Source organism: Caretta caretta, chromosome 12 (genome assembly GCF_965140235.1).
Source record: "Caretta caretta isolate rCarCar2 chromosome 12, rCarCar1.hap1, whole genome shotgun sequence".
Taxonomy (NCBI): domain Eukaryota; kingdom Metazoa; phylum Chordata; order Testudines; family Cheloniidae; genus Caretta; species Caretta caretta.
In genome coordinates this window covers 24,372,670-24,399,965 of record NC_134217.1, presented here as the reverse complement: position 1 = coordinate 24,399,965, position 27,296 = coordinate 24,372,670, and the positions used below count along the sequence as shown (strand labels likewise).

At 46.6% G+C, this 27,296-nt stretch overlaps 1 protein-coding gene and 2 long non-coding RNA genes across 4 annotated transcripts in view; 2 read left to right on the top strand and 1 right to left on the bottom strand.

The window, feature by feature from the left end:
• Window positions 1-25,598, top strand: part of LOC125645370 (uncharacterized) — a 35,297-nt gene extending 9,699 nt beyond the window's left edge. Inside the window, exons 3-4 of one of the 2 annotated variants that reach the window (XR_007359288.2) lie at window positions 243-340; window positions 22,871-25,598. This is a non-coding gene — a long non-coding RNA (uncharacterized LOC125645370). The remainder of the gene's footprint in view (window positions 1-242; window positions 341-22,870) is intronic. The other variant, XR_007359287.2, reaches the window with a different exon arrangement.
• Window positions 9,309-14,706, top strand: CEBPA (CCAAT enhancer binding protein alpha). Its single transcript, XM_048870786.2, has one exon. The coding sequence runs from the start codon at window positions 11,759-11,761 to the stop codon at window positions 12,719-12,721; it is 963 nt and encodes a 320-aa protein (XP_048726743.1). The 5' UTR covers window positions 9,309-11,758; the 3' UTR covers window positions 12,722-14,706.
• LOC125645371 (uncharacterized) overlaps window positions 22,908-27,296 on the bottom strand; it is a 277,583-nt gene continuing 273,194 nt past the window's right edge. Inside the window, exon 4 of the long non-coding RNA XR_012664583.1 lies at window positions 22,908-22,983. This is a non-coding gene — a long non-coding RNA (uncharacterized LOC125645371). The remainder of the gene's footprint in view (window positions 22,984-27,296) is intronic.

The window sequence follows — 27,296 nt, the reverse complement described above, 5'->3', positions numbered from 1 at the left end:
TTTTGGAATTTCTTCTTTGTATCTCTGCTTTAGTTTCTGCACTTTTATGGGACTATGATTCATTCAGGAGAAATTAATGGTCATCTGACTCAGCCTGGTTTGTGATTAACTGTTACTGCACCAAAAATAAGATAAAGATTTGGTGTAGTTAGAGCATAATATTCCAGTTCAAATAAAAAATGTAAATTTAAAGATCTTATGGACTCACTGCTTGGTTTGTAACTTCTCTGTATTTTTATTAGCAAGGGTCAATGCTGAGCTTTACTGTGCATATTTAATATTCCTTTGAAGACTTGGAGGAAGGGGAGGAGGTGTTATCTCTGCTGCTTGGGAGTGTCAGGTTGGTTTGTTTTATGTTTTCTGACCTTTGGAATTTAAATTGAAAATGAAGGGGACTTTTCTATGTGACTAGAAAATGTTTCTGTGGGAGGGGATGCTATCTCCTTGGCTTGCTGTCTAGTTCCCTGGTCAGTCTTGAGTGCAGTCATGCTGTTGCTACATTAACGTATTGTAGATGAAAATTTCAGCACGATGCTTTATGTAAGAAGTGTGTTTCAGCAGTCTCATCAATGTAAGTGTAGTGAATTATTTGTAAGAGAGAGTCAAGGAAATTCCTTTCTCAAAAGTACCAGTATCTGTTGCTTAGCTCCAAATCTTCAATGGCTTTCAAGCCAGAGAATGTACCTCTTCTTTTCTGTTTATGTATTTTTCTGTTGTTTCCCTTACACTTGCTAAATATATTACAACATACTATTACTTTGATCATTAACATTTGGGATGTTTGTATTATTTCATGCATACACACACGTAGGAATTTCAGAAAACACCCTGTTGGCTCCTACTTCTTCTGATTCCTTCAAACTTTTCATTACACTTAGTGGATCAAATCCTGTTTAGTTTGTTGTTGGTAATCCCTTTGAAGTCAGTGGGATACTTTGCCTAAGGTAAAGTAAGCAGAATTTGGTACAGCATTGAGGTTAAGCTTTCAGATGCAAAATGTTGTCGACTTTAACACTAATTTATTCTATAGTGGTTAGTATCTAGACTGGTTAAAACCTGATTTTTTTTTTTTTAACGTGAGACAAGTCAGGGCCTGATCTTGCTGCCACTAAAGTCAATGGCATACTCTTTATGACTTTAACAGAAGCAGGATTAGACCATGGATGTGTTGTCTTTATCTTCCTGTGACTAAAAGTCAGATCCCAGAAGCATTCTTACATGCAGTGTTTGCAGGATCAGGACCTAAAATATCAGCTCTGGGAGAATGCTAACATGCTACAGTAATTCAAAAAAGAATGTAAAATAAATAGAAAACACAATGTAAAAAAATGCAATGCAATCAGATTCTTGACCTGACTATATCATGGGCCCGATCCTACAGTCCTCATTCAGACAAACTCCCACTGAAGTTAGCAGCCAGACCCACTGCACCTGAGGAATGGGAAAGGCATCCTGATCGGGAACTTTCCAGTCACTTTCCAGTAAACTGGAATCTGACATTTGGTCTCCTGTAACAACCTCCTCCCTGGAAAGGGATTTTAGTGGGTATAGAGAGGAGAGTTTGGGCTACATGTTAGGGAATATATTTTGTGAAAGGACATGTGCGTAAATAAGTAATTGCACTCAGAGCTATCCCGTCCATAGGACAGATGGGGCAACCACCCCGGGCCCAGCGCTTCGGGGGAAGCAGGGTCCAGGGCAGCCTGGGGGATTAGCAGGTTAGCTCCTGGTGTTGCTCGTGGGAGGGGTAGAAGCCGGAAAGAGGCAGGGCGGGGGCTTGGGGAAGGAGTGGAATGGGGGTGGAGCAGGGGCGGGAAGAGGTGGGGCCTGGGGGAAGGGGTGAAGTGGGAGTAGAGAGGGGTTGTCCCAGGCCCTGCACCCCCCTAGGGATGGCCCTGATTGCATGACCTTATTTTTGTAACCCTTGTCTGTCCATCTATCCATTTCCCTATCTATTGTTATAGCTCTGACTTATTGTGTCATGCCCACTATTGGATTGTAAACAGTGCCGGGTTTACAGTGGCGCCCTGGAGCCGGGCCTATGCTCAGAAGGGGCCCCAGCCTGCTCTTCTTGCCCTGTGTCCTGAGACCCCGCCAGCCCGCTGGCTCCCGCAACCCCGCCCACCACTTGCTCCTCTCGGCCTGCCCGCTGAGGGCTCCTCTTCACCCCCTGACCCCACCCGCCAGCTTCTCTCTGTCCTCTGATTGGACCCTAGCGCACCTCCGGCTCCGGGAGTCTCTGTCTCCCTGGAACTGAGCCACCTAGGACTGGTGCAGAAGCCTGGCCAGTCTCGGACAGCTAGGCATGACAGTGTCAGGGGCTTGGCTGGGCCCTTCCAGGCAAGTGGGTCCTGAGGGAGCCTGGCTGCGGCAGGCCCTGGCCTGGGTGATTGCACCACCCCCCCAGGGGCCGGAGCAATTCCCCACCCCAGGACCAGCCCAGGCAGCTAAGCTTGGCAGACAGTCACCTCCCAACAGGGCCGGTGACTGCAGCTGGGAGGGAGGGCATGGGGGAGGAGCTGTCTGGATGGGGGATGGTGCTGGGCTGTGAGGGGGCAGGGAAGATCTGTGTGTTGGGGCACTAGGGAGTGGGGGTTCTGTGTGGGCTGCTGGGCAGTTGTGGTGGGGCTGTGGGCAGGGGGGCCCTGGGCAGGGCACTGTGCATTTGTGGCAGGGTCTGGTGGGGGCACTGGGCATAGTGGGTCCAGCAAGGCTCTGGCCATAGGGAATCAGCGGGTTGTTCCAGCATTGAGTGGGGGGGAGCTGTGTGGCGCCATATAGGCCCACCCCCCGAGGAGAAGTGGCATGCTGGCAGCACAGGGCTGGGCAGGCCACTGTGCACCTGGCAACTGCCAGTTTGTAAATAGTGCCCTCGCACTGGGCTGGGCAGAGAAGGGCCGCTCATGCCAGGCCCCTGGCCAGCCCCTCGGGACAAAGACTGTGCCTTCCTATATCTCTGTACAGTGCCTAGCACATTTGAGTATATAAATAATAACAATAATAATTTTGTTTTTGCAAAATGCTGAAAGATCAGGTCCATGGTGGATATTGAGATAATCCAAGGCCCTGTTGTATTGTCTTTTTTTTTTTTTAAGTCCCCAATGACATCAATAAGAAGTTGTACCTAAACCAGTACTAGGCTCCTGGTTACTTAATGGGCCTTCCCAAAATGTACAACATTAACCCATTTTTTGTAAATATGCTTTTTAAAAAGTACAGAATTGTTTTGGGTTAGATTTATTCAATCCCAGTGTCCTGCTGGTAATCTAACATCAATTTTATGGTTAGCCCAGTAGTCCAAATATTGTATTAAGACAGCAAATTCAAGTATCTCTGCTGCAGGCTAACTGCAAGAATATTTTGTATACCTAAATAAACTAAAACAAATAAAATGAAAAGAGGCAGTTTTTTTTCCCAATTTTTTTAATGCAATTTAATTTTATGTTGGAATGTTCACACATTCTGTATTATGAGCTATTTGTAACAAGTGTAGCGCTATTTCCCCTGTTTATTAGAAATTAGAATTTATGAGGGGAGCTGGTAATCATAAGATTCTCATGGTATCAAGGTGAATTATATGTATACTTCGGGGGACACTATTCCTTCAACTAACTGGAATTTCTAAAACAGAACTGGGGCAGTGGTGTGGGAACAGTTTGTATGGTGCGGGTGCTTAGAGCCATTGATTCAAACTATAAACTCTGCATATGATGGAAATCACTTCAAGACAGGGGGTCAAGCCACACTCCCAACACCGCTAGTTCCAGCACCTATGAACTGGGGTAATGGGCAGCAAACTGATAGTCCCATCAGATAGATGTAGAGTCCAGACTGATTTTATCCATGACAGTGTCAGTCAAACATGTAACATTGTCAGTGAGTAACATTCTAGGCTACTTGCTTGCTGGATTTATTTGTAGGTCAAATAAATGTCTGATGGACTAAATTTCAGGTGGCACCAGCAATACAGCCAATCAGATATAAAGCGTTCTAGCCTTTGGACTGTGGGGGACGGAATGCTTTGGAGAGCAGAGTAAGACTCAGTGAGGAGTGTATGTTCTCCTGTCTGTTGCTGTTCTGTTGTATTATAATTGCTAGTATGTTGTGATGCTATTTAGGATCCTAATTCAGCACCTACTAAAGTCAATGAGAGTCTTCCCACTGACTTCAATGGGGTTGGATTGGGATATAGAAGAACAACATATATTTTCCTATATATTCTGTTAATCCATAAAGTGCCATTAAACAAAAAAGAAAGGAATGCAGTTTTCTGTGATCATTTATTTTAAGGGAAATGTCTTTTAAGATACGTCAATTTAACTTTTCCTTTGGCTTATTTGCATAGTTAAGGCAAATCTTTGGGGGAAATAAACAGATGCTATGACTGTGGGGAAAGCAGAAGAGAAGAGGTTTTAAGAAGTTGCACCAGTGCAATTGTTAGACGGTGCCGTGGTTAGCACGCTAGCTTAGGACTTGGGACACCTGGGCTCAATTCTCTGCACTGTCACTGACTTCGTATGTGACCTTGGGTAAGTCACTCCATCTTTCTGTGCTTCAGCTCCCCACCTGTAAAATGGGGGATAATAGCACTTTTGTGCCTCAGAGGGCTGTTGTGAAGATAAATCCATTAATGCTTGTAAGGCAGTCAGGTACTATGGTAATGGGAACTACATAAGTAGCCAAGATAGATGGTTGAAAAGTAAGTGCAGACAGGAGATGGGGGAGGTAGTGGGTAAATTGTAGTAAAGGATGAAAAACAATGAATGAATGGGTGGAGATGGGGGAACTATGGAAGAAAATTGATAATGGATACAGACTGATAAGAGAATTTTAAAGAATTATAGGGTGAAGTCTGAGACCCATGAGAATGTAATAGAGGTAGCTGGGGAAGGAAACAAGGGGGTGGGGGGGGTGAGAAAAAACTGTCACATACTTTCTCACACACCTTTGTGTGTTGTTTGTTTACACTGTAATTTCTATGGAGCAGGGACTTGTCTTACTCTATGTCTGTAAAGCCCTCTGCGCATCTTGGGCACTATTTAAATGGTAAATCAAATAAGATTTTAATAAAAGAGGTGTTGTGTAAGTAAAGGATTGCTAATGATAAAAAGTGGTTCGATTAACTGGTCAACAGCTTATGGTTTTAGGGCCAGATTTTGCAGGACTGCAGGTAACATATTACAGACACGGTGGGTTTTGAGCTACAGTTTTGAAGAGATGAGTAGTAATCAGAGGAGAGGGAACTGGGTAGATGTTTCCTGGTAACTGATACAGCAGCAGCAAAGAAAAACAAAAACAGCAGAGGGAGGTCTGAGAAGAGGCCAGAACTGGCAAAGCATAAGGAGTGAGAAGAACATAGGGAGAGAATTGATTCTGAACTTGGATGGGGAAAGATAGTGGAGGTTTGATGCCTTTCACCTGTGTGATGTAAGCACCAAAGAAAATAACCCCCTAATGATAAGTAATTTTTCTCTCACTGGACCAAACGTAGCATGTTATAAGTGATTTTTTTTTACTGTTGGGATAACCGAGTGCTGAGATACTCCCGGTTCGCTGGCTTCCATGGGAATGGGACTGGGTCTGTAGAGACCATTCCTCTGAGGAGCTCCACATCTGTGTGTGGGAGTGAGGGGATTCCTGTCTACTATGTTATGGAATGGTGATCCAGATCATCCCACCCCCGAAACCCGCCAGAAGGCAGACTAACATGGCCGCTACTCTGAAATCTGGGAAAGGGGGTTTCCACAAGGAAACTTCTCTTTTACTATGGGGCCAGGCTATATGAAGTAGGTAGGCTACGTGGCCTGCCACCAACCTGGTGGATCCCCAGGTCTTCATTAACATGAAAACCTTGTGCTTCTGGCTGCTCCCTGGCTCACTGGAAGTGTGGCTTCAATTGAGTCACATTAACAGGCACCATCTCTGGCTGGGGCAGCCACTGGGATCACCAGGGAAGGGCTGTCCATCAAGCTGTACTCTTTTCTGCATGTCTCTGTCCCTTAGCCCTGCCCTTGGAAGGCCAATTCCCCTCTTCCCTACCCATCTAGTCTCGTCCCCCTGCATAGGCAGGGGAAAGGGGAAAGGAGAGGTTAGCCTGTGGTGCAATACTGGCTGACTCCTATTTTGCTTCTGCAGCAGGGGGTGGAAGATCTGTGCCCTCAGAGCATAGGTCTAAGCCAGTATATTTACAATACCTTAAGAAAGGAGTGTCAGATTAATAGCCCTTCCTATGGACTCCTTCTGTTGGGTCCTGTTACCACTTTCAAAGTACAATGTCAGAGTACCTAAAACAAATATTACTGATCACAGCTAAAGTTTACCCAGTAATAAAAAATTAGATGTTATATACTTTGGAGGACATCAAATAGTGATTTGCTGCTTTTTTTTTTTTTTTTTTTTTACAATTTACTCAATCTTAAAAAAAATCTTAGGTCTGATCAGAATAATTAAATATTGAATATCATAGCTTAAAAATATAATTCTGTATTTACATGTGGGCAGGATTTCTGGTTAGTTCATCTAAAGGTTTCTGTCAAATGTTAAATACAATGATATTAACGAAATGTGGGCACACTCCATTCAAATATGAAACACAGATTGACTAAGTATTTGCAGAAGCATCAAGATATGGGCCAGTATTGCTTATATCTACTGCCTCATTATTCAGAACTACCCACTCCCCCCAGTTCATGCTCAAAATTATCATTAATGTCAACAGTAGTTGTGCGTGCAAACATAGGACATTCTGGAGCCCTGTTAGTGATGGTGAAATGTCCTTACTTAACAAAGTAATAAAATAAATGTATCTAGTACAATGGGATCCTGGTCCATGGTTGGCGCTCCTGGTTGCTACCACAATACAAAATATAGAATAAGAATAAGCTTTACACTTTGTGTGCACTTTCATACTAGTGGAGCAGAATGAGGAATATTGTACTGGTCATGCAATATGTAAAGCCAAATAGATCCTGCAGCTATATGCACAAGTAAATTGCTTTGAAGTCAATGAGAGTCTGGAGTATGAAATGACTGCAAGGGTAGATGTGGGAAAAGAAAAGACTTTGGTTTGCTTTGCTATCAAGCTGGCATGTTTAAGGGCCACTAAATTAATTTTAAACCCAAAAAACAATGCATTTGTATTCTTTAATTATTACAATCTGCTCTTTCTTTTCATTTTCTCAGACTCCTCTCCTTACTAGCAGCAATCACAACTGATTTTGTCTAGTTAACTGATAATATTGTTTACAATTCTAGGGCCTTTTTCCTAATAGTTCCTTAGCCTTACAGTTATCAGAGAGCAGGATCTTACTATGAGATGGAAGAATAGCACCCTCAAGAGTTGACAGCAGTGCTGTTCCAGGGATGAAGTGAGCTGTAGCTCACGAAAGCTTATGCTCAAATAAATTTGTTAGTCTCTAAGGTGCCAAAGGTACTCCTTTTCTTTTGGTGATGCAATAGGCATCCTTCCTCTTTTGGGCTGAATTCATTAACTCCTTAACACATTTAGCTGAGACCAATAGGTCTGGGGACTGAAATCCGCTCTTCCAAATGCGCTGCTATCCGTCCACAAGTTTGGAAGTGAAAATATGTATTTATATCATCTAGAGAGGTTATCAGTTGCTAGGTTTTCTCGTTTATTAGTTTTCAATTTCTTAGAAAAGTGAGGGACAAAAAAGCAGAACACAATAAGAACAATCTCATTTGTGTAAGGCTGGTAACCGAGTTTGCCTTATATTAAAGTCCATTTAAAATGTAACTAGATCTAAGGAGAAACATGCTAGGCAAACCAGTCAACATGCCTAATTGTAGGGACTTGTTTGGTTGCTTGTTTGGGTGATAATGATGATAGTTAAGAATAGAATAGAATATGATCCCAAACTTTCAGCCTTTACTTTGAATTTCTTTTAAGTTGTGGGTTCAGATCAAAACTTCAGAATTGTTATAAAATATTAATATGTTTTAAGGGCACTAGTAAATCCAATTGTTGTTGGATTGCAAACATTTTGGTTACACGTATATGATGCACAGTACAACAATGACCATTCATTTTAAATAGTTAGAGCCTATTGCTGTTGACTTCAATGAAGGATAAGGCCCTTAAAAACCTTGAGGTATAAATTAATCATCAACTGGTAGTCAGAGAGAGATTTCCTCCCAAGGGGCAAAATCCTGGACTCAGACAAATAGTCTCTTTGTTGTGAATGGGGTTACTTGTATAAAGCAAGCAGGAATTGGACACACATTATAGTAATGAATAATTAGGTGCAGTATGGAGGTTTTATAATTTCATCTGAGGTATCCAGACCTGCTTTCTGTGAGAGACTAGAGGACTCATTCTGCATTTGCCTTTCAGAATTCCCATTAAAAGCCCGTAGACTTTTGGTTGTGCAAGAACTGCTAGATAGCATTCCACATGGATCACTGGCTCATTCCACTCATGGCAACATTTATATCAATCCTGGTAATCTTTAGGAAGAATTATTTGTGTATCCAGAAAAATCCAAGACGAACTTTACATTATTTTTTTAAATTTTATATTGAAAATGGAGATGTACATTTCTAAATCTGCACATGAGCCTCTTCCCCTGCTGTAATTACTGAATCCATTCTCCAGTCAGAGACTCTAGTACAACTGAGCCCTTAGAACACAGTGTTCTTACTCTTTCTAATCATACAAGATAGAATATTTATTTAGATTCACAATATATAACATATTCCATATAAGAACAGTGTGAATCTCACATTCCAACTTTATTTTCCCTTCAAAACATTCACTGTCAGATAGTATTAGTGGCATAAAATTCAGCTCCTTTTTGAGCCAGCAACTACCCACTATTTTAGGGCTTTATCCTACATCCCCTCTTACTCATGAGAGGAATCCCAGTGAAGTTAACAGAATTACTAAGGGAGCAAGGCCTATTATAGTGAATAAGAGTTTGCAAAACCAGATTCTTACTGAAGACTTAAAAAAAAAAAGTCACATTTTTTTCTCCTAGATAGTTTGGCAAGGAGTTTCTGGTTTCTTAGTTGGGACCAGGGAATTAAGCAGGGGGAATACAAACTAGTCCTTATAGTACAAGTACTTTACACATATTTATGGAACAGGAAAACAAACTTTTTCAACCCCCTTCCATTTTCACATCTGTCTCTGCAGCATCCCTTAGCCCTTTTAGACTTAGACCTGCTCCCATCGACTCCAATGGCCCTTAGGTTTGTTTCATCAAGGCACATTTCAAAGGTGTCAGCTGGAAGTGTGAGATCTATACAGGATAGATAGCAGAACCACACAGCCCCAGGGGAACCCTATGTATACACATGCTGTCTTGCACCAGAAGGAAATAATGTACATCTTCGCTTCTCCCAAGCGGAGGTCTGACTCTCCTATTATGGCTTTGCCAGGGAGAAGCTATTGTAAGGACATACTGTTCCGGGCACGAAGAGAAGTCACGCTGGCTGGGAAATGCCTGTCCTCTCTCAAAGCCCCCGGTCGGGACAGTCTCAAGGAAATACAGCCAAGGGACAAGCACACAGCCGGGCCCAGCCACGCTCCACGGTCACTGGCCGCCCCAGAGCACCCTAGGGCGCGAGGTTTACCGGAGGCGAAGGCTGACAGCTGGGTCACGCGCGGTGCGGAGCTAGACTGGTGTGTTTGCATTTCGGAACTCGGTCAGTCCAGTTATCCCTGGGGTCCAGATTGTTACAACTAGGGCCCGTGCATTTATCGCCGACTTTCTATTGCGAAAGTAATCCGGGCCGTGCCATGCCCCCGCCCCCCGGCACGGGGCAGCGATCGCTCGCAGGGTTGGCAAAGTTAAGGAGCAGAGACATTCCCATTTCGTTTAGCCAGAGGCTGATGCAGCCGGTTGTTACAGGAGCAAGACGGGAATGTGTTGGAGAGACCACCCATACTATCATTGCTGGGGCGACCCTGGGTGTAAGTGCCGGGAAGCGATCCGAACAGTTACAAAAAGAAACTAGAGGCAGAGGCGCAGGGAGTACTGCATAAACTGCCGCTGGCGTTGGAGCGGGGCCTGTCTGGTCGGTCTGTAGCATTTCTGCTTTTCCACCCAAATTCTCCCGGCCTGTTCTAAATGTGACAGCGAATCAATGTCCCCGTGCACTGAAGCCGAGCGAATGGCTGATGTCTGGCTTTGGCGATGTTATCAGGCGTGAGACGCAGCTATGTCACGCACAGAACTTTGTACGTTGTAAAGATAACATTGACCACAGAGGCCTCATTGCAACCCACCGAAACTCATTGCAACCCACCTTAAAACTCAGCCGCTTTAATCCCTCAAAAAAACCTTTGCCTACAGGCATCCCGAGGGGTCTCCTTACCCCGAGATCTACCAGGGGAGCTTTTTATGTGCACTGTATTAAAATAAATCCGCTCCGAGCGGACTCCCCTTTGCCAGCTGCAGTCTGCAGAGAGAAGTGGAATTTCACCCCCACCCCTGAGGGCTCCGCCTCTCTCCAGCCCGATAAGAGGCGACTGCCTGGGCTTTACGGCTGGGTCCTAGTGCCCACGCGGCTGCCTTTGGGTTTAACGTCAGGCGGTCTCACTTGTCTGACTCCCACTCGGCTCTGTGAGAAGTGCCTGTGTGCGGATTAGGTATTGACAGGGCCGGGTTTGAAGCCGGAATCCGCAGCTGAACGAATACTAAGGCGGGTTTCTCACCTGGAAACCATACTGCCGAGAACTTCTTCAAACCCGGCTGCTCGCTCCTGGCACTGCCAGCGCCGGACCGGAACAACGTGGTGTTTAAACCAGCCTTTGATACTTTCGGCAAACACGATCCCGCTAATATTCCCAGCTCGTGTTTGTAAAACGGGAGGATCGTAGAAGTGGAGGCTTTCCTCTGTAGCGCCCCTGGACTTAACAGGTCAAATTTGTTAGCAAGGACCCACGATTTAAGTGGATGATGGAAATGTGCTGATTTATTTTAGCCAAATTTCTCCTTTCACTCCTGTGCTGAGGCACGTGGAAGGCAGGACTTAAAGCACCTTGGGCTGCCACACACGTTTCACAGGGCTTCTTATCAGTGTCCCCAGGTGCGTAACTTTTCCAGCAGGTTTAAACCCAGCGTTCTTCTATCTTTGAAGCTATGGGGTGGGGGCGGGGGGACATTACAATGGTACATTCTGCAAATTGCAAACTCCAAGTTCTCTAGCCTCGCAGTTCCAGGGGAGACAACAACGCCTTGCCCCTGGAAAGGGTATTTAAAGGAGGGATTTTTTACGAGTCGTTCCCCAGGGAGGTGCAGATACGCGCTAGCTGCTGGACCCTGAGCTTTGCTTATCTTCTTGCTAGGGGTGGTTTGTAATATAACTGAGGCAGTCTGGGACGTGTCACACAGGCACTAAGACCCAGCAGCCTTGGCAGCTGCCTTGTGGTCAAAGGTTCCCAGCAGGAGGTTGGACACTAGAGGGCGATCCCCAGCCCTTGTGGGAGTGTATATATACAGCAGGCATAAGACCAAGTCAAGGCATTAGTAATTGAAAGTTAAGAGCAAGGAAGAGCAATTCGGACACGCTGGTGGGAGGGGATCGCCGAGAGCAGGGTAAGCAGTGGCACAAGTTGGTTAAAGTGAGAGGGGAAGTCGGGGCGGCTGACGCTCAAGATCCGCCGGCAGAGGCGCAGGGGGGTGTTCGGTCCCCGGGCTCGGAGAGCTTCACTCAGCCGCCTGGGTCCCCTTCGCCAGCGCGAATCCTGGATTCCAGGAGCCCTTCACCATGCCTGGCAGAGTTTAGATACTCCATGGAGCAAGCCAACTTCTACGAGGTCGATTCCCGGCCGCCGATGAGCAGCAGCCACCTCCAGACTCCGCAGCCCGGCAGCGCCTACAGCTACAGAGAGGCTCCCTCGGCGGCTGCACCTGCTGCGGGAGGCGCGGAGCTGAGCGACATCTGCGAGAACGAGAACTCCATCGACATCAGCGCCTACATCGACCCGGCCGCCTTCAACGACGAGTTCCTGGCCGACCTCTTCCAGCACAGCAAGCAGCAGGAGAAAGCCAAGGCCATCCTGGCCGGGGATTTCGACTTCCACAGCATGCACGGGGCCAGCGCCGCCGCCTTGGGGCAGGGGCACCCGCCGCCGCCGCCGCCGCACCACCCCCAGCAGCTCTTCGGCTGCATGGCCGGCTACACGGACAGCAAGCTGGACCCCCTGTACGAGCGCATCGCCGCCCCCGGCTTGCGGCCCCTGGTGATTAAACAGGAGCCCAGGGAGGAGGCGGAGGGCAAGCAGGCGGCTCTGGCTGCCCTCTACCCCCAGCAGCAGCAGCCCCCGTCCCATCTCCAGTACCAGATCGCGCACTGCGCGCAGACCACCATGCACCTCCAGCCGGGGCACCCCACTCCGCCTCCCACCCCCGTGCCCAGCCCGCACCACCCGCACCACCCGAGCAGCCTGCCCGCCGCCGGCGCCCTCAAGATGATGTCCGCGGATCATCGGGGCAAGACGAAAAAGTCCGTGGACAAGAGCAGCAGCGAGTACCGGGTGCGCCGGGAGCGCAACAACATCGCGGTGCGCAAGAGCCGGGACAAGGCCAAGCAGCGCAACGCGGAGACGCAGCAGAAGGTGATGGAGCTCACCAGTGACAATGACCGGCTGCGCAAGCGGGTGGAGCAGCTCACCAGGGAGCTGGAGACACTCAGGGGCATCTTCAGACAGCTGCCTGAGAGCTCCTTGGTCAAGGCCATGGGCAACTGCGCGTGAGGCACCCCGGCCCCACCTCCCGCCCCGCTCCAAACAAACTCGGGCTTTTGCAAACTCTTGGTGCCATATTCAGATCCCCGCCGGGGTCGAGAGCTGCGGTTCAGCTTGTCTCACGGGGTGGGTTTGGTTTTTAATTATTGACAGATAAAAGAATCCAGGCAGCTGTAGTATTAAACGGTCCGTGCCTTAGGAACGACACGAATAAGCTGAAAAGAGTGTGCTTTGAAAAGAAAAAGAAAACGCCCACGTGTCTACGGGGTAAAGACAACCCACGCTGTGCCTTAAAAGTTGGTTGCAAAAGCTCTGTGGGCTTTCTGTTCACATCAGCCTGACAGCTGAGCAAACGGGTAGGGGTCCTGTGCTCTGGGTGGGGTTGGGGCATAATTGGTACTGGCTGGGGAAACGTGTATGTCTTCCTCCCTGGGGGGGCTGAGTGGTGGGGGTCGCAGGAAGCTCTGACAGAAAGAAAAGTGGGTGAGACATGACAAGCAACATGGGGAGAATGTATCTGCCTGTTGTTTAGCTCGTTGATCAGTAGGTGAGTGAAAGCTGAGTGCAATCCAGACTCTCTGTCCCTGTCAGTAAAAAGAACAGGAGGACTTGTGGCGTCTTAGAGATTAGCACATTTATTAGAGCATAAGCTTTCGTGGGCTACAGGCCACTTCATGGGATGCATAGAATGGAACCTAGAGTAAGATATAGAGATGCATACAGAGAAGGTGGAAGTTGCCATACGAACTGTAAGAGGCGAATTAAGATGAGCTGTTTTCAGCGGGAGAAAAAAACTTTCGTAGTGATAATCAAGATGACCCATTTAGACGGTTGACAAGAAGGTGTTAGTCTCTCAGGTGCCACAAGTCCTCCTGTTCTTTTTGCGGATACAGACTAACAGGGCTGCTACTCTGAAACCTGTCCCTGTCAGTGCTGCCGCCTTTCGGGTGAATCTCTCCCATTCTTTTGTATGTGGGGGAAGGTTTGGTGGACGCTGGGGCCGTGCAAGCAGATTGTCGTGTCCCGTCCCGTCCCGTCCCCCCTTGTTAGAGGAGACCTGGTGGACAGGAATCCAGGACTGAAAGGGAAAAGCACCTAGCGAAGGAGTCTTGAATATTCTCCTTTAACCAAAACGAAGAGCAGCAATGCTGTACTGTATGTCGTGACACGGCGAAGCACAAATCAATAAATACCTATCGATGCGGGTATTTACTACGAACTTTCCATGTATTTTGCTTTGTTCGAGGATATTAAGCCCCTCTCCAAGTCTGTCTCTTCTGTCCCAGCTGTGCCTCATGTAAGGTGATACCCTTCTGTGTATACTATTCACACTTTATTTTATTGTATTGCTTAGATCCTTGCCATCACCACTGTCTTCTCTGGTGGCAGAGAGATCATGCCCTTGTGCTGCAGCATTTTTGGTTATGGCTTCTTTAGGGGGCAGGATGCCTCCTAATAACCCAAAGTCTCCCCCTCTGGGGTGTCTGGGATTTGATTACCTTGGGAGTGGGGGCTAGGACACATCCAGTGTCTCTGGGATTTCATTCCCTTTGGGGTCGGGGGAAAGACGGTGCTGCTAGTTAACTGCAGCCCCCTGGACTCTGGATCCTCCCAAGGGAGAGGGACACAACAAACACCCCCCCTGCTAGCGAGCACTTTTAACCAGCCAGTGCTTTTCCTTATAACATGAGAGAGAGAGAGAAAAAACAAGGAGTCCATTTCAAATATAGGTAATTGGAGAAACGTGCAAGGTGAAGGAGAGTCAATGTTGTTTGCAAGCGTGATCTCTGGAAAGCTATGTTGCCTGCGTGTGTGTGTGTTTGTGTGTGTGTTTGTGTGTGTGTGTGTAGATATCTATATCGATATCTCTCTAGCTAATCATCTATCTATACACACACACACAATGGTGAATGATGAACCGGAAAAAAACTGCATATAAAGTTTGTCGAAATACTGGTTACATTAATAAATAAACAATATATATTCTACCATAATCATCTCCTTGTGTCTTTTCCGCTTTTTCTCTTGGGCTGTACATGAAGCAAAATGTTTCCCTTTCGCTGAAACATGAATCTTTCTCTTCCTCCCCATCCACATGCACCCTGCTATGAATGGGAATTTGAATGTACACCTTGAGCTTAAAAGAGTCATTTAGCCCCAGATCTTTTTGATCTTTCAGAGCCTGGCAGTATTATGACTGTTTATGATTTTAAAATGTGCATTAGTTAATCACTCCCAAATCTGACCGGTTTAATCGTGTGCAGTGAGTGACACAGGGTTTTCTGAGGCTGTCCAAACTGGAATGGCCACGGGGGTCACCCCTTCCCAAATGCTTAACAAATTACTGTGCTGAAGAAGAACAAAATGATGAGAGGAAAGTCAATTGTCATTGCTGTAAGAGCAATGCTACCCTTGATTATCTCTTCCCGAGCAAAGATGACCAGTCCCTTGGGATGCATTGACAGTGAACTGACTGGCTCTTGGGGGTTGGTAACACTGGAGGATCTAGGGGCAGTTATCTTGTTTAGTTCAGAACAACCATGTTGACAGCGACCTGTTCTGTGCTGCTTTCCCGGCCTAGAGAAAGCTGGTATGTTTGGAGCATGGGAGGGAGAATCCTAGAACTTCTGGGATTGAAAAGCCATTTTAAAAGCACTTCTATCCTGGTTGTGCCCCTCCCCCCCCCCACTCCCCCTACTTCTCTTCACTGGAGAGATTGGGGTTGCTAGGGGGACAGGCCTGGGCTCTGGTCATAGTTAGTTGCATCTCTGAGGCTCAAAGGTTATAATGTTGCATTTAAGCAATGCAAAAAGATACAGGATTGAGTGCTCTTCCAAAATACACAGAGCGGGTAATTCCTAGTGCCTGTGCCCTTTGACCTCTGTAGGTTAGCTAAAAATAATCTGGAAACCTGTGGGTGAGATACTGACAGTCTGGAGAAGCTGCAGAATGAGGACAGCGCTGGCCTGTGATTACAAAGCAGAGGCAATCCTTGAGCCCACAGGGGTGGTGGGAACTGATCAGGTGATCTAGTGTTAACTCGCTATATAATTAATAGTGGCCATTTGGAGATGAATAGTCCGGGGAAAGGGAGAGGGATGGTGCAAATGGATCTGAACATTCCTTACGGGCCTCTCCATTCATGTGCACATTGAGGGCCCGATCTTGTTGCCAAAGGGAGTTCTGCCTGAGCAGGGTGTGTGTGTGTGTGTGTGTGTGTGTAACCCACAGGACACGCTGCTCGTCAGTGCTCTAGGGGCCGAGCGCCCCAGCCCCAGTTATGGCATCAAGCGGGGTCACCGCAGCGCTGCCCGGCAGCGAGATGTGAGTCGACATTTGCACCCCTTGCGAGTGGATTAGGAAAAGGCCGTCACAGGCGCTCACAGACTTCCTGCCGTCTGAAAGCTGAACTCCAGAGCTCCCTGCGTCTAGCTCTTCTCGGGTCACTCCGGGAAGGATTTGGGGCTCCTGGCTTTGCGTCCCCTCTCCCATTTTTATTATGAAACCCACAGGAAGGTGTATACACACACTCACACACACACACATTTTATACCATGCACTGCTCGGCCTCGAAGTCGTTGGTTTTAGCCCAGCCTGGGTCTCCCGGCCCCGTTGGCTGCAGGAAGTTTGTGTTCCCGTCCCAGGCATTGCTCGGGTTTGAGTTCATGGCTCCCGGCAGCTGTGTCTGGGTTTTCACAAGGGGGATTAGCGGGAGCCCATCGGGCACAGTTAGCAGCACAGCCGCTGGGTGGATGAGCCCCGCGCCTGGTGTGAACGCGTGATGCGCCCCTGTGCCTTGGCTGCCCCGAGTCTCGCACTGGTGGGACTTGCTAGTTTGGACTAAACCCCATTTCACTGGCGGACAGTTCAGCCCTGTGGGTGTCTTCCGAGGGCCAGGGGCGGTTGGGAGCTGAGCACGGTTTTGGGGGGCGCAGTGGGACCAGCCAGACGTAGGGGTTCCCGCCCCAGCCCCCAGCCCGCTCGGCGCAGCCCCCCCCCCCCCCGGGCGGCCCACGCGAGCTCACGACGTTGGGGAGGTGCTGATGCAGCAGGGCCGCCTGCCACCAGCGGAGCTGGAGCTCGCCTGGAGCAAACCGCCCGGTCCACGGGCTGCTGGATGCTCCGGCGGGTCCCAGCTTGCTGCACTTTACTAAAAACAAACCGCCCCCCAGCAGTCAGTCAACCCCCGAGGCACGCGCGGCGCAGCGCCGGGTCCAGCTTTTCTCCCGCTTCGCAGGCGTCCGAGTCCCGCTGCCCCGGCCTCCCTCGCCCGCCGGGCGTGTGGCGCAGGATCGGGCCCGGACCCGGGACCGGGGTGGTGGCCAGAGGCGTTTCGGTGACAGGGGCGCATCGGCCCCGCCCAGGGCAACATCCCCAGTGCGGGGAGCCGCGCTGCAGCTGCGGCAGCACGAGGAAAGTTTCCCTTGGCGCTCGCTGCTGCGGGAGAGAAGAGGGAGCCCTCAGCCCCACTGTGCCTCGGACAGGTGCAGGGGCTGGGGCGTGGTCCTCCCGTCCTCCCCAAGGCGGCTCGCCGAGTCGTCCCGGGGGGCAGAGCAGGGAGCCGCCCCGCAGGACGGCGGGTTTGTGCTGGGTGTCCGCTCGCGTGCAGCACAGCTGCCCATGCACCAATTCCGCGCCGCGTTTCCCCTGCCCCTGCATTTGCACCGTTGCTGTCGTTTGAAAAGCAGCCGAGGTGAGGGCGATCTCCCCTCCCGCCTCAGCCGCTTGCACAAGCCTCCGCCGTGCAAAGAGCCCGGCGTTTGCCCTGCTGCGGGCACGGGGAGAAGGCGGCAGCAGCTGCACGTGGTGCCCCCTTCTCTGCTCTCGCGCACCCCCCGGCAGCCAGGTCCGCGGAGCTGGGAGCGGGACACCACAGAAATGCGCGGTTGGTGTTTGTTGGTCGCATCGGAAGAGGAGTAGGCGAGTCAGGCATGATGGCAAAGCAGACAAGTGAGGAGGTTTGAATCAAAGAAGGGGACCAAAGAAATGGACGCGTGTTTGGAGCTCTCCTGCCGTTGGGAGGCATGTAGCCTCGTGCAAAAATCAAACTGGGCATGCAGAAAGTAACCCGCTCCCAGAAAATTACAAAACAAAACAAAAACTACCCGCCTTACTCAGAAAATAAGGTAAAAAAAAACAGAGTAAAATACCCCCAAAGCTAAGCGAACCCGCAACGCTAATGCTGGGCAAGGCTATAAATTGAAATACCTAAAATTCAAGAAACTTTCGTGAACTCAAAAGTCTGGAAATAAGGAGAGTTTCATCTTGTCCTGTATGGGGTTTTCTTTCCGGTGGTTTTCATTATGACTATGTGCCTCTAGTTGAGGTAGATGCTTGTTCATCATCATAATATCCCTGCAGTAATGCAGAGCATTTAGATGACCAGATGGGACACTTAAAATGGCATTAGATCTCAAAACAATCCATGTCTGGTGGAGTATTTAAAGGATGGTTCTAAATAGTTTGGCTGCCATTGTGTTTTCACTTGTGAAGAATGGGCAGGAAAGGTCTGTAGATTATTGTATCTGTTCTCATTTGAGAGCTACAGTCAGGGGTACAAAATAGAAGGGAATTTGGCTTCACAGAGCAGCTTTCAGACCCAAGCTATTCCAAAGTGCTTCAGGAAAGGAGGCGCTGTACTCTGCACTGAGGGTTCCAGACCCATGTAGGCTAACATGGCAGTCATTCCTCAGTCAGCAGTAATTTACACCCAGCTTTTGTCATCCAAATCCATTGCAGAGGATATCTCTTAATATCTCATCTGAAGAAACATGCCAGTGCTGGGGCAACATGTCCCACCCTCCATCTGCCGAGACCCCCAGGCTAGTCCTGTACTGCCTCTGGTTACACTTCTAGAGCACTAGGCCAGGAGAGCTAGCACTTGCCCCTACCCCAGCTGGGAAGCATGCCTCCCATTGCAGTGTTGACTTACCCCTTAGGAAACAGCCCAGGCTTGATTTTTAAAATTCCCTGTCCTGGAGAATCCCCCACAACCCTTGATAAATTGTTCCAATGGTTAATTATCCTCATTGTTACAAATAATTAATTAGCTCTTGAACTTGTGAGGTGCTGAATGCCCTCAACTCTTGTTGGAAATGTTCTGCAGGCTTCGGCCCTTAATATAATAATCAGTTACAAATGTATGTTCTTTGATCTGGCTGAAATTTAAAAACCACATACTAGTGATAGTGTCATTGAGCCTCACTTACATTTTTAAGGCAGTCGGTCTGAGTACACAGTAACTTGGGATGAATGTGGATCAGAACTAAAGAAGCATGTTCTTAAGGAAAATGTAAACCTGCGGATGGGGACAATTATTTTTTCCCAACTGGAATAAATTGAGGGCTCAAGTCCTAATGATGTCAGGCAAAATTCATCACTTTTACTCTAATTCCCTCTCCCAATTTCAGAAACGCTCATCCTATAGGATATGTTATTCATTACTTAGCAACACTGTCAACCATGCAAAGTAAAGAAATTCTGCCATCATTTTAGTGCAGATTGTTGCAGGGTATATGTGTGAGGGACAGTAAACTAGTGGTTAGAGCAGGGCAATGCAAATCTGAGCACTCGGGTTCAGTTCTAAACTGTGACTCACTGTATGGCTTGAGCAAAACAATTAGAGCCTGATTCAAAGCTTGGTTTCAGAGTAACAGCCGTGTTAGTCTGTATTTGCAAAAAGAAAAGGAGTACTTGTGGCACCTTAGAGACTAACCAATTTATTTGAGCATAAGCTTTCGTGAGCTACAGCTCACTTCATCGGATGCATACTGTGGAAACTGCAGAAGACATTATATACACAGAGACCATGAAACAATACCTCCTCCCACCCCACTCTCCTGCTGGTAATAGCTTATCTAAAGTGATCACTCTCCTTACAATGTGTATGATAATCAAGTTGGGCCATTTCCAGCACAAATCCAGGTTTTCTCACCCCCCCCCCTTCTTTTCCAAAAACCACACACACAAACCCACTCTCCTGCTGGTAATAGCTTATCCAAAGTGACCACTCTCCTTACAATGTGTATGAAAATCAAGGTGGGCCAATTCCAGGACAAATCCAGGTTTTCTCATCCCCCCCCCACCCCCACAAAACACACACACACACACACAAACTCACTCTCCTGCTGGTAATAGCTTATCCAAAGTGACCACTCTCCCTACAATGTGCATGATAATCAAGGTGGGCCATTTCCAGCACAAATCCAGGTTTTCTCACACACACACCCCAACACACACACAAACTCACTCTCCTGCTGGTAATAGCTCATCCAAACTGACCACTCTCCTTACAATGTGTATGATAATCAAGGTGGGCCATTTCCAGCATAAATCCAAGTTTAACCAGAACGTCTGGGGGGGGGGGGGGGTGTAGGAAAAAACAAGGGGAAATAGGCCCTTGCATAATGACTTAGCCACTCCCAGTCTCTATTTAAGCCTAAATTAAACAGATTGATAATATAATATCAATATTAAAATATAAAATATATAAAAATAAATATAAAATATAAAAAAAATAGATTAAACAGATGGATAGAGCCAGAAGAGTTCCCAGAAGTCACCTACTGCAGGACAGACCTAACAAAGAAAATAACAGAACGCCACTAGCCGTCACCTTCAGCCCCCAGCTAAAACCCCTCCAACACATTATTAAGGATCTACAGCCTATCCTGAAGGATGACCCAACACTCTCACAAATCTTGGGAAACAGGCCAGTCCTTGCCTACAGACAGCCCCCCCAACCTGAAGCAAATACTCACGAACAACCACATACCACACAACAGAACCACTAACCCAGGAACCTATCCTTGCAACAAAGCCTGTTGCCAACTGTGCCCACATATCTATTCAGGGGACACCATCACAGGGCCTAATAACATCAGCCACACTATCAGAGGCTCGTTCACCTGCACATCCACCAATGTGATATATGCCATCATGTGCCAGCAATGCCCCTCTGCCATGTACATTGGTCAAACTGGACAGTCTCTACGTAAAAAAATAAATGGACACAAATCAGACGTCAAGAATTATAACATTCAAAAACCAGTCGGAGAACACTTCAATCTCTCTGGTCACGCAATTACAGACATGAAGGTCGCTATCTTACAACAAAAAAACTTCAAATCCAGACTCCAGCGAGAAACTGCTGAATTGGAATTCATTTGCAAATTGGATACTATTAATTTAGGCTTAAATAGAGACTGGGAGTGGCTAAGTCATTATGCAAGGTAGCCTATTTCCTCTTGTTTTTTCCTACTCCCCCCCCCCCCCAGACGTTCTGGTTAAACTTGCATTTATGCTGGAAATGGCCCACCTTGATTATCATACACATTGTAAGGAGAGTGGTCAGTTTGGATGAGCTATTACCAGCAGGAGAGTGAGTTTGTGTGTGTTGGGGGGGGAGGGGTGAGAAAACCTGGATTTTTGCTGGAAATGGCCTACCTTGATTATCATACACATTGTAGGGAGAGTGGTCACTTTGGATAAGCTATTACCAGCAGGAGAGTGAGTTTGTGTGTGTGGTTTTTGGAAAAAGGGGGCGGGGGGGTGAGAAAACCTGGATTTGTGCTGGAAATGGCCCACCTTGATTATCATACACATTGTAAAGAGAGTGGTCACTTTGGATGGGCTATTACCAGCAGGAGAGTGAGTTGGGGGGGGGGGGGGCGGAGGGTGAGAAAACCTGGATTTGTGCTTGAAATGGCCAACTTGATTATCATACACATTGTAAGGAGAGTGATCACTTTAGATAAGCTATTACCAGCAGGAGAGTGGGGTGGGAGGAGGTATTGTTTCATGGTCTCTGTGTATATAATGTCTTCTGCAGTTTCCACAGTATGCATCCGATGAAGTGAGCTGTAGCTCACGAAAGCTTATGCTCAAATAAATTGGTTAGTCTCTAAGGTGCCACAAGTCCTCCTTTTCTTTATTCAAAGCTTGGTTTTTCCATTGATTCCAGTGGCTGAATATCAAGCCCCTGTAGCCTAATCTCCCTCTTATCAAGCCCCTGTAGCCTAATCTCCCTCTTATCTGACCACTCTCCTTACATTGACATCACTGCGGACAAGAATGGGTCCTTAAATGTTCCACAACTCAAATCACCAATCCACAAAATGGGTATAATAGTACTTACACACACCCTACCCAGGAGTCTTGTAAGGCTTAACTGATTAATAACTGGAAAGCGTTCAGAGAGACGTGCCTGAAACACAGAAGAAGTTACAGCAGTAGCAGTTCCAAAGTCAGCTGAGTTCGAACCTCCTCTGTCAGGCTCTTAACCCCTCTAGTAGAGAGAATTGTTTAACCGCATACATGGCTCAGAAGGGAAAAGAGACACACATATCAGCTCTATCATAATGACTACCCAAGACGGGTGGTCGCTGTGTTCTTATGCCTCATGCGCTGGAGCTTGGTAAGCGTCTTAAATTATTTCTTTGATGGAAGGATAAGAAAAGCATGGCTAAAGGGGAGGACACATAGAACTTCATTATTCCAGGTTTGATGCCTTTAAAATAAATGTCCTATTCCTATTTTAAAGGTGACCTGGAAAGTAATAAAAGAATCTTTGTCAGAGTTATTTCCTGTAATGGAGGAATGCCTTGGGTGACTTGAGCTTTTTCACTGTAGGACTATACAAGATTCATGAACACTTAGTAGTGGGTGAGAAATAGATACGTTGAAAGATTCCTTCCTTCTACCTCCAAATAATTAGCACAAGGTGGAATCCAGCCCATGCCTTCTCAAGAGAAGCAAAACACCCAGAAGTCACTGTGATGTTGTGTATAAGAAAGGTGATCATTTATATCACCGTTGTTAGTACTGTTACACAAGGGATAATAGGCTAGAATGCAGGACTATGCAGGACAGGATGCTGTCTGACTGAGAGTGAAACTTTCTGAGTCTACACTGCAATTACAGAGCCCCTTAGCGCAAGCCCTGTGAGCCTGAGCCCGCTGGCCCAGCCATGGGTTTTTAGCTGCAGTGTAGACACACCCTCTTGTCATAGCTAAATACAAGATAGAACAGATGGTTTCGCATAAGTAGTTGTTATATTTCTAGGGACCATTCAAGGTAAAGTGTAACAAAATCATTCAGCAGAGAGCGTGGGGGGGAAAGAATGTGCAGGTTTCTCATGGATTTTCTTCTCTCCAACAGATGAATTAATGTCAAGGAGCTGGCCCTGTCCATCCACTTTAGCCGGTTTGTTTGTTCCCATGCAGCGCACCTTGAGTTCCACAATGCAAAGAAGGCATGTGATCTTTGACAGGCTGTTTGGAGTCAGAAGAAACATATGCATATTAGGCATCTGATCCAGCACCTCTTTAAATCAATGGCAAAACTCCCATTGACTTCAATAGTGCAGTATCAGGACCACTAGTCCTGTTTCTTAGCATGGAGAATATTATCGAACCTAATAGGATGTGTAACTTGGCATCTCTGATTCTGGGCCTCCATTTCTTTCCACAGTCATGAAATCTCTGTATATATCATGCATAAGCAATAAACTTTAAATTAGATGCATGTGGTTTGAATGTGACTTGCAATATCTGAAGTATTCTATTATGAATCAAATCCAGTATTATATAACATTAATCATATAACAAAAGATTAACTCTATGCAAACAATGCTTTGCAGTCTACAGCGTACTGGCCCAAATTATTATTATTATTTTTATTATGTTATTATATTTATTTTATGATATATTATTATTTATTTTATTGTGGTAGGGACTAGGAGCTCCAATCTTGGACCAGGATCCCATTGTGCTAGGTGCTGTGCAAACACAGTAAAATCAGACAATCCTCACCCCGAAGAGTTTACAGTCTCACTGAAAGTTCATCATGTGCCTTTTTATTTGAGCACTTGTACATGATCTGTACATTCAGTATGGCATAGTTCTGTGTGAGTAACTAAAGAAATCATTAGCCAGCTGTAAGTGTAAAATGTTGTTAATTCCATTAGTTTTTCTGCTTAGAAGGAATCTCGTCAAGCTAGCCTGGTGGTGCAGTGGCAACACGTCACTGCCACATGGCAGGATGGAGAGCCAGGTGATGCTCAGGAGCAACCCCTCTAGCCAATATGCAGGAGCTGCACTCAAAGTCCTATAGGGAGTTGTGTGCATCTCCTCAGCTGGAAGGGAATCCTCACACTGTAATGCTCTGAGAGCTGGAGGGAGGGACTAAAGAAGAGGAAATTGGGATCCCACATGACAGATCTAATTAATTCAACCTAAAAATTTCAGTGGAATTTACCTAGTCGGATCAAGCAGTTTCATGGAGTTATTTCATCTAGCTTCTCAAATGTAATACCTGTCCTTCTCAGTGGTTAGCTATGGCGGATGGAAATCTGGCACCGTATCATCCCAGGAGTCATGTACATGCTGAGAAGCAAACAAGTATCGAACAATGGCTTTGTGCCCAAAACATGTCAAAAAGTAGATGTGTATCTTCCTTTGCATTGATTGAGTAGCTAGAAAGCTTGGAGTTGTTCTCATGGAAGTGGATTGGAGTCTTGCCACTGACATCAATGGGAGCAGAACTGGTCTCCCAGTATCAAGAAGCTGGCCCTTGATGCCTGCACTGTCTGTATTTTCTGGGCGGCAGAGGTTATTTTTCATTTTACCAATCTACAGAGACTGACACGACATGGCTTTCCCTAGTTTTAGCTTTATCCACTACTTCTAGTCACTTGATTAGTTTTATTGGATTAATTTCTTATTCAAATAGTTAGGATCTTGGGTGCAGACAGCATGGCAAAGGAACCTTTTCTGACAGCAATTTACGAGTGACTGTAAAACACAGATTAGTCCTTCTCATTCTCTGCTCAGGGACTCTGCATTTTCTAATCATTCATGTGACATAGTTAAGATGGAAGCTAAACCTGCACTCCTACTTAGTCAAAACTCCCACACAAGACTGTGGGCGTTTTGCTGAATAATGACCACAGAAAAGTTTCAGAATATTTTTATAGCTTCTCCCACCCAGTTCTCCTATCCATACTTCTTAGTGCATGTGGCGGTGTAAGAAAACAGTTAAAGCTTGGGCTACCATTATGTATTGGGCCTTTTTCATGATTTACAGCAAGGTATATGACGTCCCCCAGGAAGAGGAAATGGCACTGATAAATGTTGGACTAACCAATAGCTGTTATACTGGGGTTTAGAACAGGAACAGAATCCAGCTGTTTGTAGATAGGAAATGTGATCTAGTGGCTTTTTTTAGTTGTTTTCACACTTACGTTGATTCACCAGGCCAGTTAAACCGTTAGCAACAGATTCCTATCTGAAACTAATATTTTTATAGGTCACAAATTCAGAGCTGGAAATCAGCCTCTGTACATTCCATGAAGTGGTATTAGCAGAATTCTTTCGGCAAATCCTTCATGCTTTATTGTCCTACGTAATTCCATGGACTTCATTGGAACTCATGTCTGCATAAGGAGACCAGGACTGGTTTTTATACCAACAGTTCCTTGACTTATTTTACTACTGAATGGGCCCAGTCCCATGCCTACTGAGATTGTGCCACTGACTACAATAGGAGCATGACATGACCCCCATATACAGTGATTCTCAAATCTCCATTGTATTATTAGGCATGTGAAAAATGTTTACAACATTTCTGTTAGAATACATGAAAGACTGAAATAAATCCAGTGGCAACATTTATTATAAAAAGTCAGTATGTGATGACCACATAATAACGCAGAGCTCTGACTTTAAATTAACGTGCAGGTAATGTAAATTAAAAAAAAAAAAGCTTTAAGCATATTTTATGTTTGCATTGTGGGCAATGCTACTTGCAAATATGAAAGTAAAAATTCTCTGTGTTAGTAAACCCAGGATTTAAAAAAAAAAATAGATAAAGCCATTGTTAAGGCAAATCTTCTGTGTGTCTTTTATGTGTCCTGGACTATGGTATGTATGGTACTGTATGTGTTACTTTTTTAATCTACTTTATGTAATTTATTCTGATAGCATTTGAAAAAAGTTGATTTATAATTTTTTTCTCTTATCTATCAGATTAATTTACTCTTTTTCAGATTAATTATTTGTCCCTAGCTGTTTTCCTTAGTGTTTTAAATGGTGACAAATATTTTCTGTAATAGCTGATACCTACATATTTGATCAATGTCTCACCATATTCTCCAATGTACATCATTGACTTATACACACATACATTGTTTACTGTATCCATCCACTGGATTAAATTTATTGTAAACATTTCAGTATTCAATGGAATAAGGATTCAAATAATGAAAATATTATAGGTCTTACCTGGATGCATATTGGAAGTTTTATTTATTTGTTAATAACTGGATAACAGCTTTTTAAAATTACATATTTAATGCCCTAAGGGCCTGCCCTAAGATTATTGGGGTTAATGGGAATCCTTCACAGGGCTTTGAATTAGAATGTTGGTAATTCCAAGATAGTGGCCCTAGAACAGGGGTGGCCTGAGGGCCACACTGGGTTTCTGAAACTGTATGGAGGGAAGGCCTCCCCAAACAGCCTGGCCCCCAACCCCTATCCACCCCCACCCACTTCCTGCCCCCTCACTGCCCCCTCAGAACCTCTGACCCATCCAACCCCCCCTGCTCCTTGTCCCCTGATTGCCCCCTCCCGGGGCCCCCCACCCCCTATCAAATCCCCCCTGCTCCCTGTCCCCTGACTGCCCTGCCTCCTATCCACACCCTCGCCCCCTGACAGGCCCCCCAGGACTCCCATGCCTATCCAACCCCCCCACTCCCCGCCCTCTTACCATGCCACTCAGAGCACCAGGACTGGCAGCCGCGCTGCCTGGCCAGAGCCAGCCATGCCACCACGCAGTCTAGAGGACCGGGGCAGGCTGGCGGCTCTCGCAGCCCCGCCGCCCAGAGCGCTGGTGGCAAGGCGAGCTGAGGTTCTGGGGGAGGCGGGACAGCAAGGGAGGGGCTGGGGGCTAGCCTACCCGGTGAGGAGCTCAAGGGCTAGGCAGGACGGTCCCATGGGCTGGATGTGGCTCGTGGCTCGTAGTTTGCCCACCTCTGCCCTAGAAGGACATTAACTTGTATTTCATCTTTCCCCCTCAGCTGTGCTGCTTTCATATAGAAAGTGAAAGTACCGATGCTGTCTTTCAGTAAGTCTACTTTCCCTTTGATACATCATACAGTTTCCATGATGTAATCTAAATCAGTGTCTCCAATCTGTCATGATTTAGCAGAAGTTCTTGCCTGATCCCAGGCAGGCTAAAAGCACAGTACATAGAAATAGTTACAACAACAGCACTGAAATGCTGAGCAAATGAGCACACCAAGAATCCCATCTTATTCCAGAATTGGCATGTCCAGTGCTGCCACATCATGTGTGCCAATTTAGACATACGGTGAAACCCAAATTTGTAGCATCCTAAATAAGAATGTGAGAGAATATTTGTGTTTGGAGGACAGTGAGACAGAGAGTGAGAGAGAGCAAGGGAAAAGAGAAGGTGAATGGGGACAGAGGGAGGACTCTGGGGCAAAGAGAGACAAGTGAGGCATTTAGGGCTTGATCCTGCTCCCATTGAAGCCAGTGGTAAAACTCCCATTGACTTTAATGGGATC

Coding starts and splice junctions, on each gene's coding strand:
- CEBPA (XM_048870786.2), top strand. CDS start 11,759: ATGGAGCAAGCCAACTTCTACGAGGTCGATTCCCGGCCGCCGATGAGC.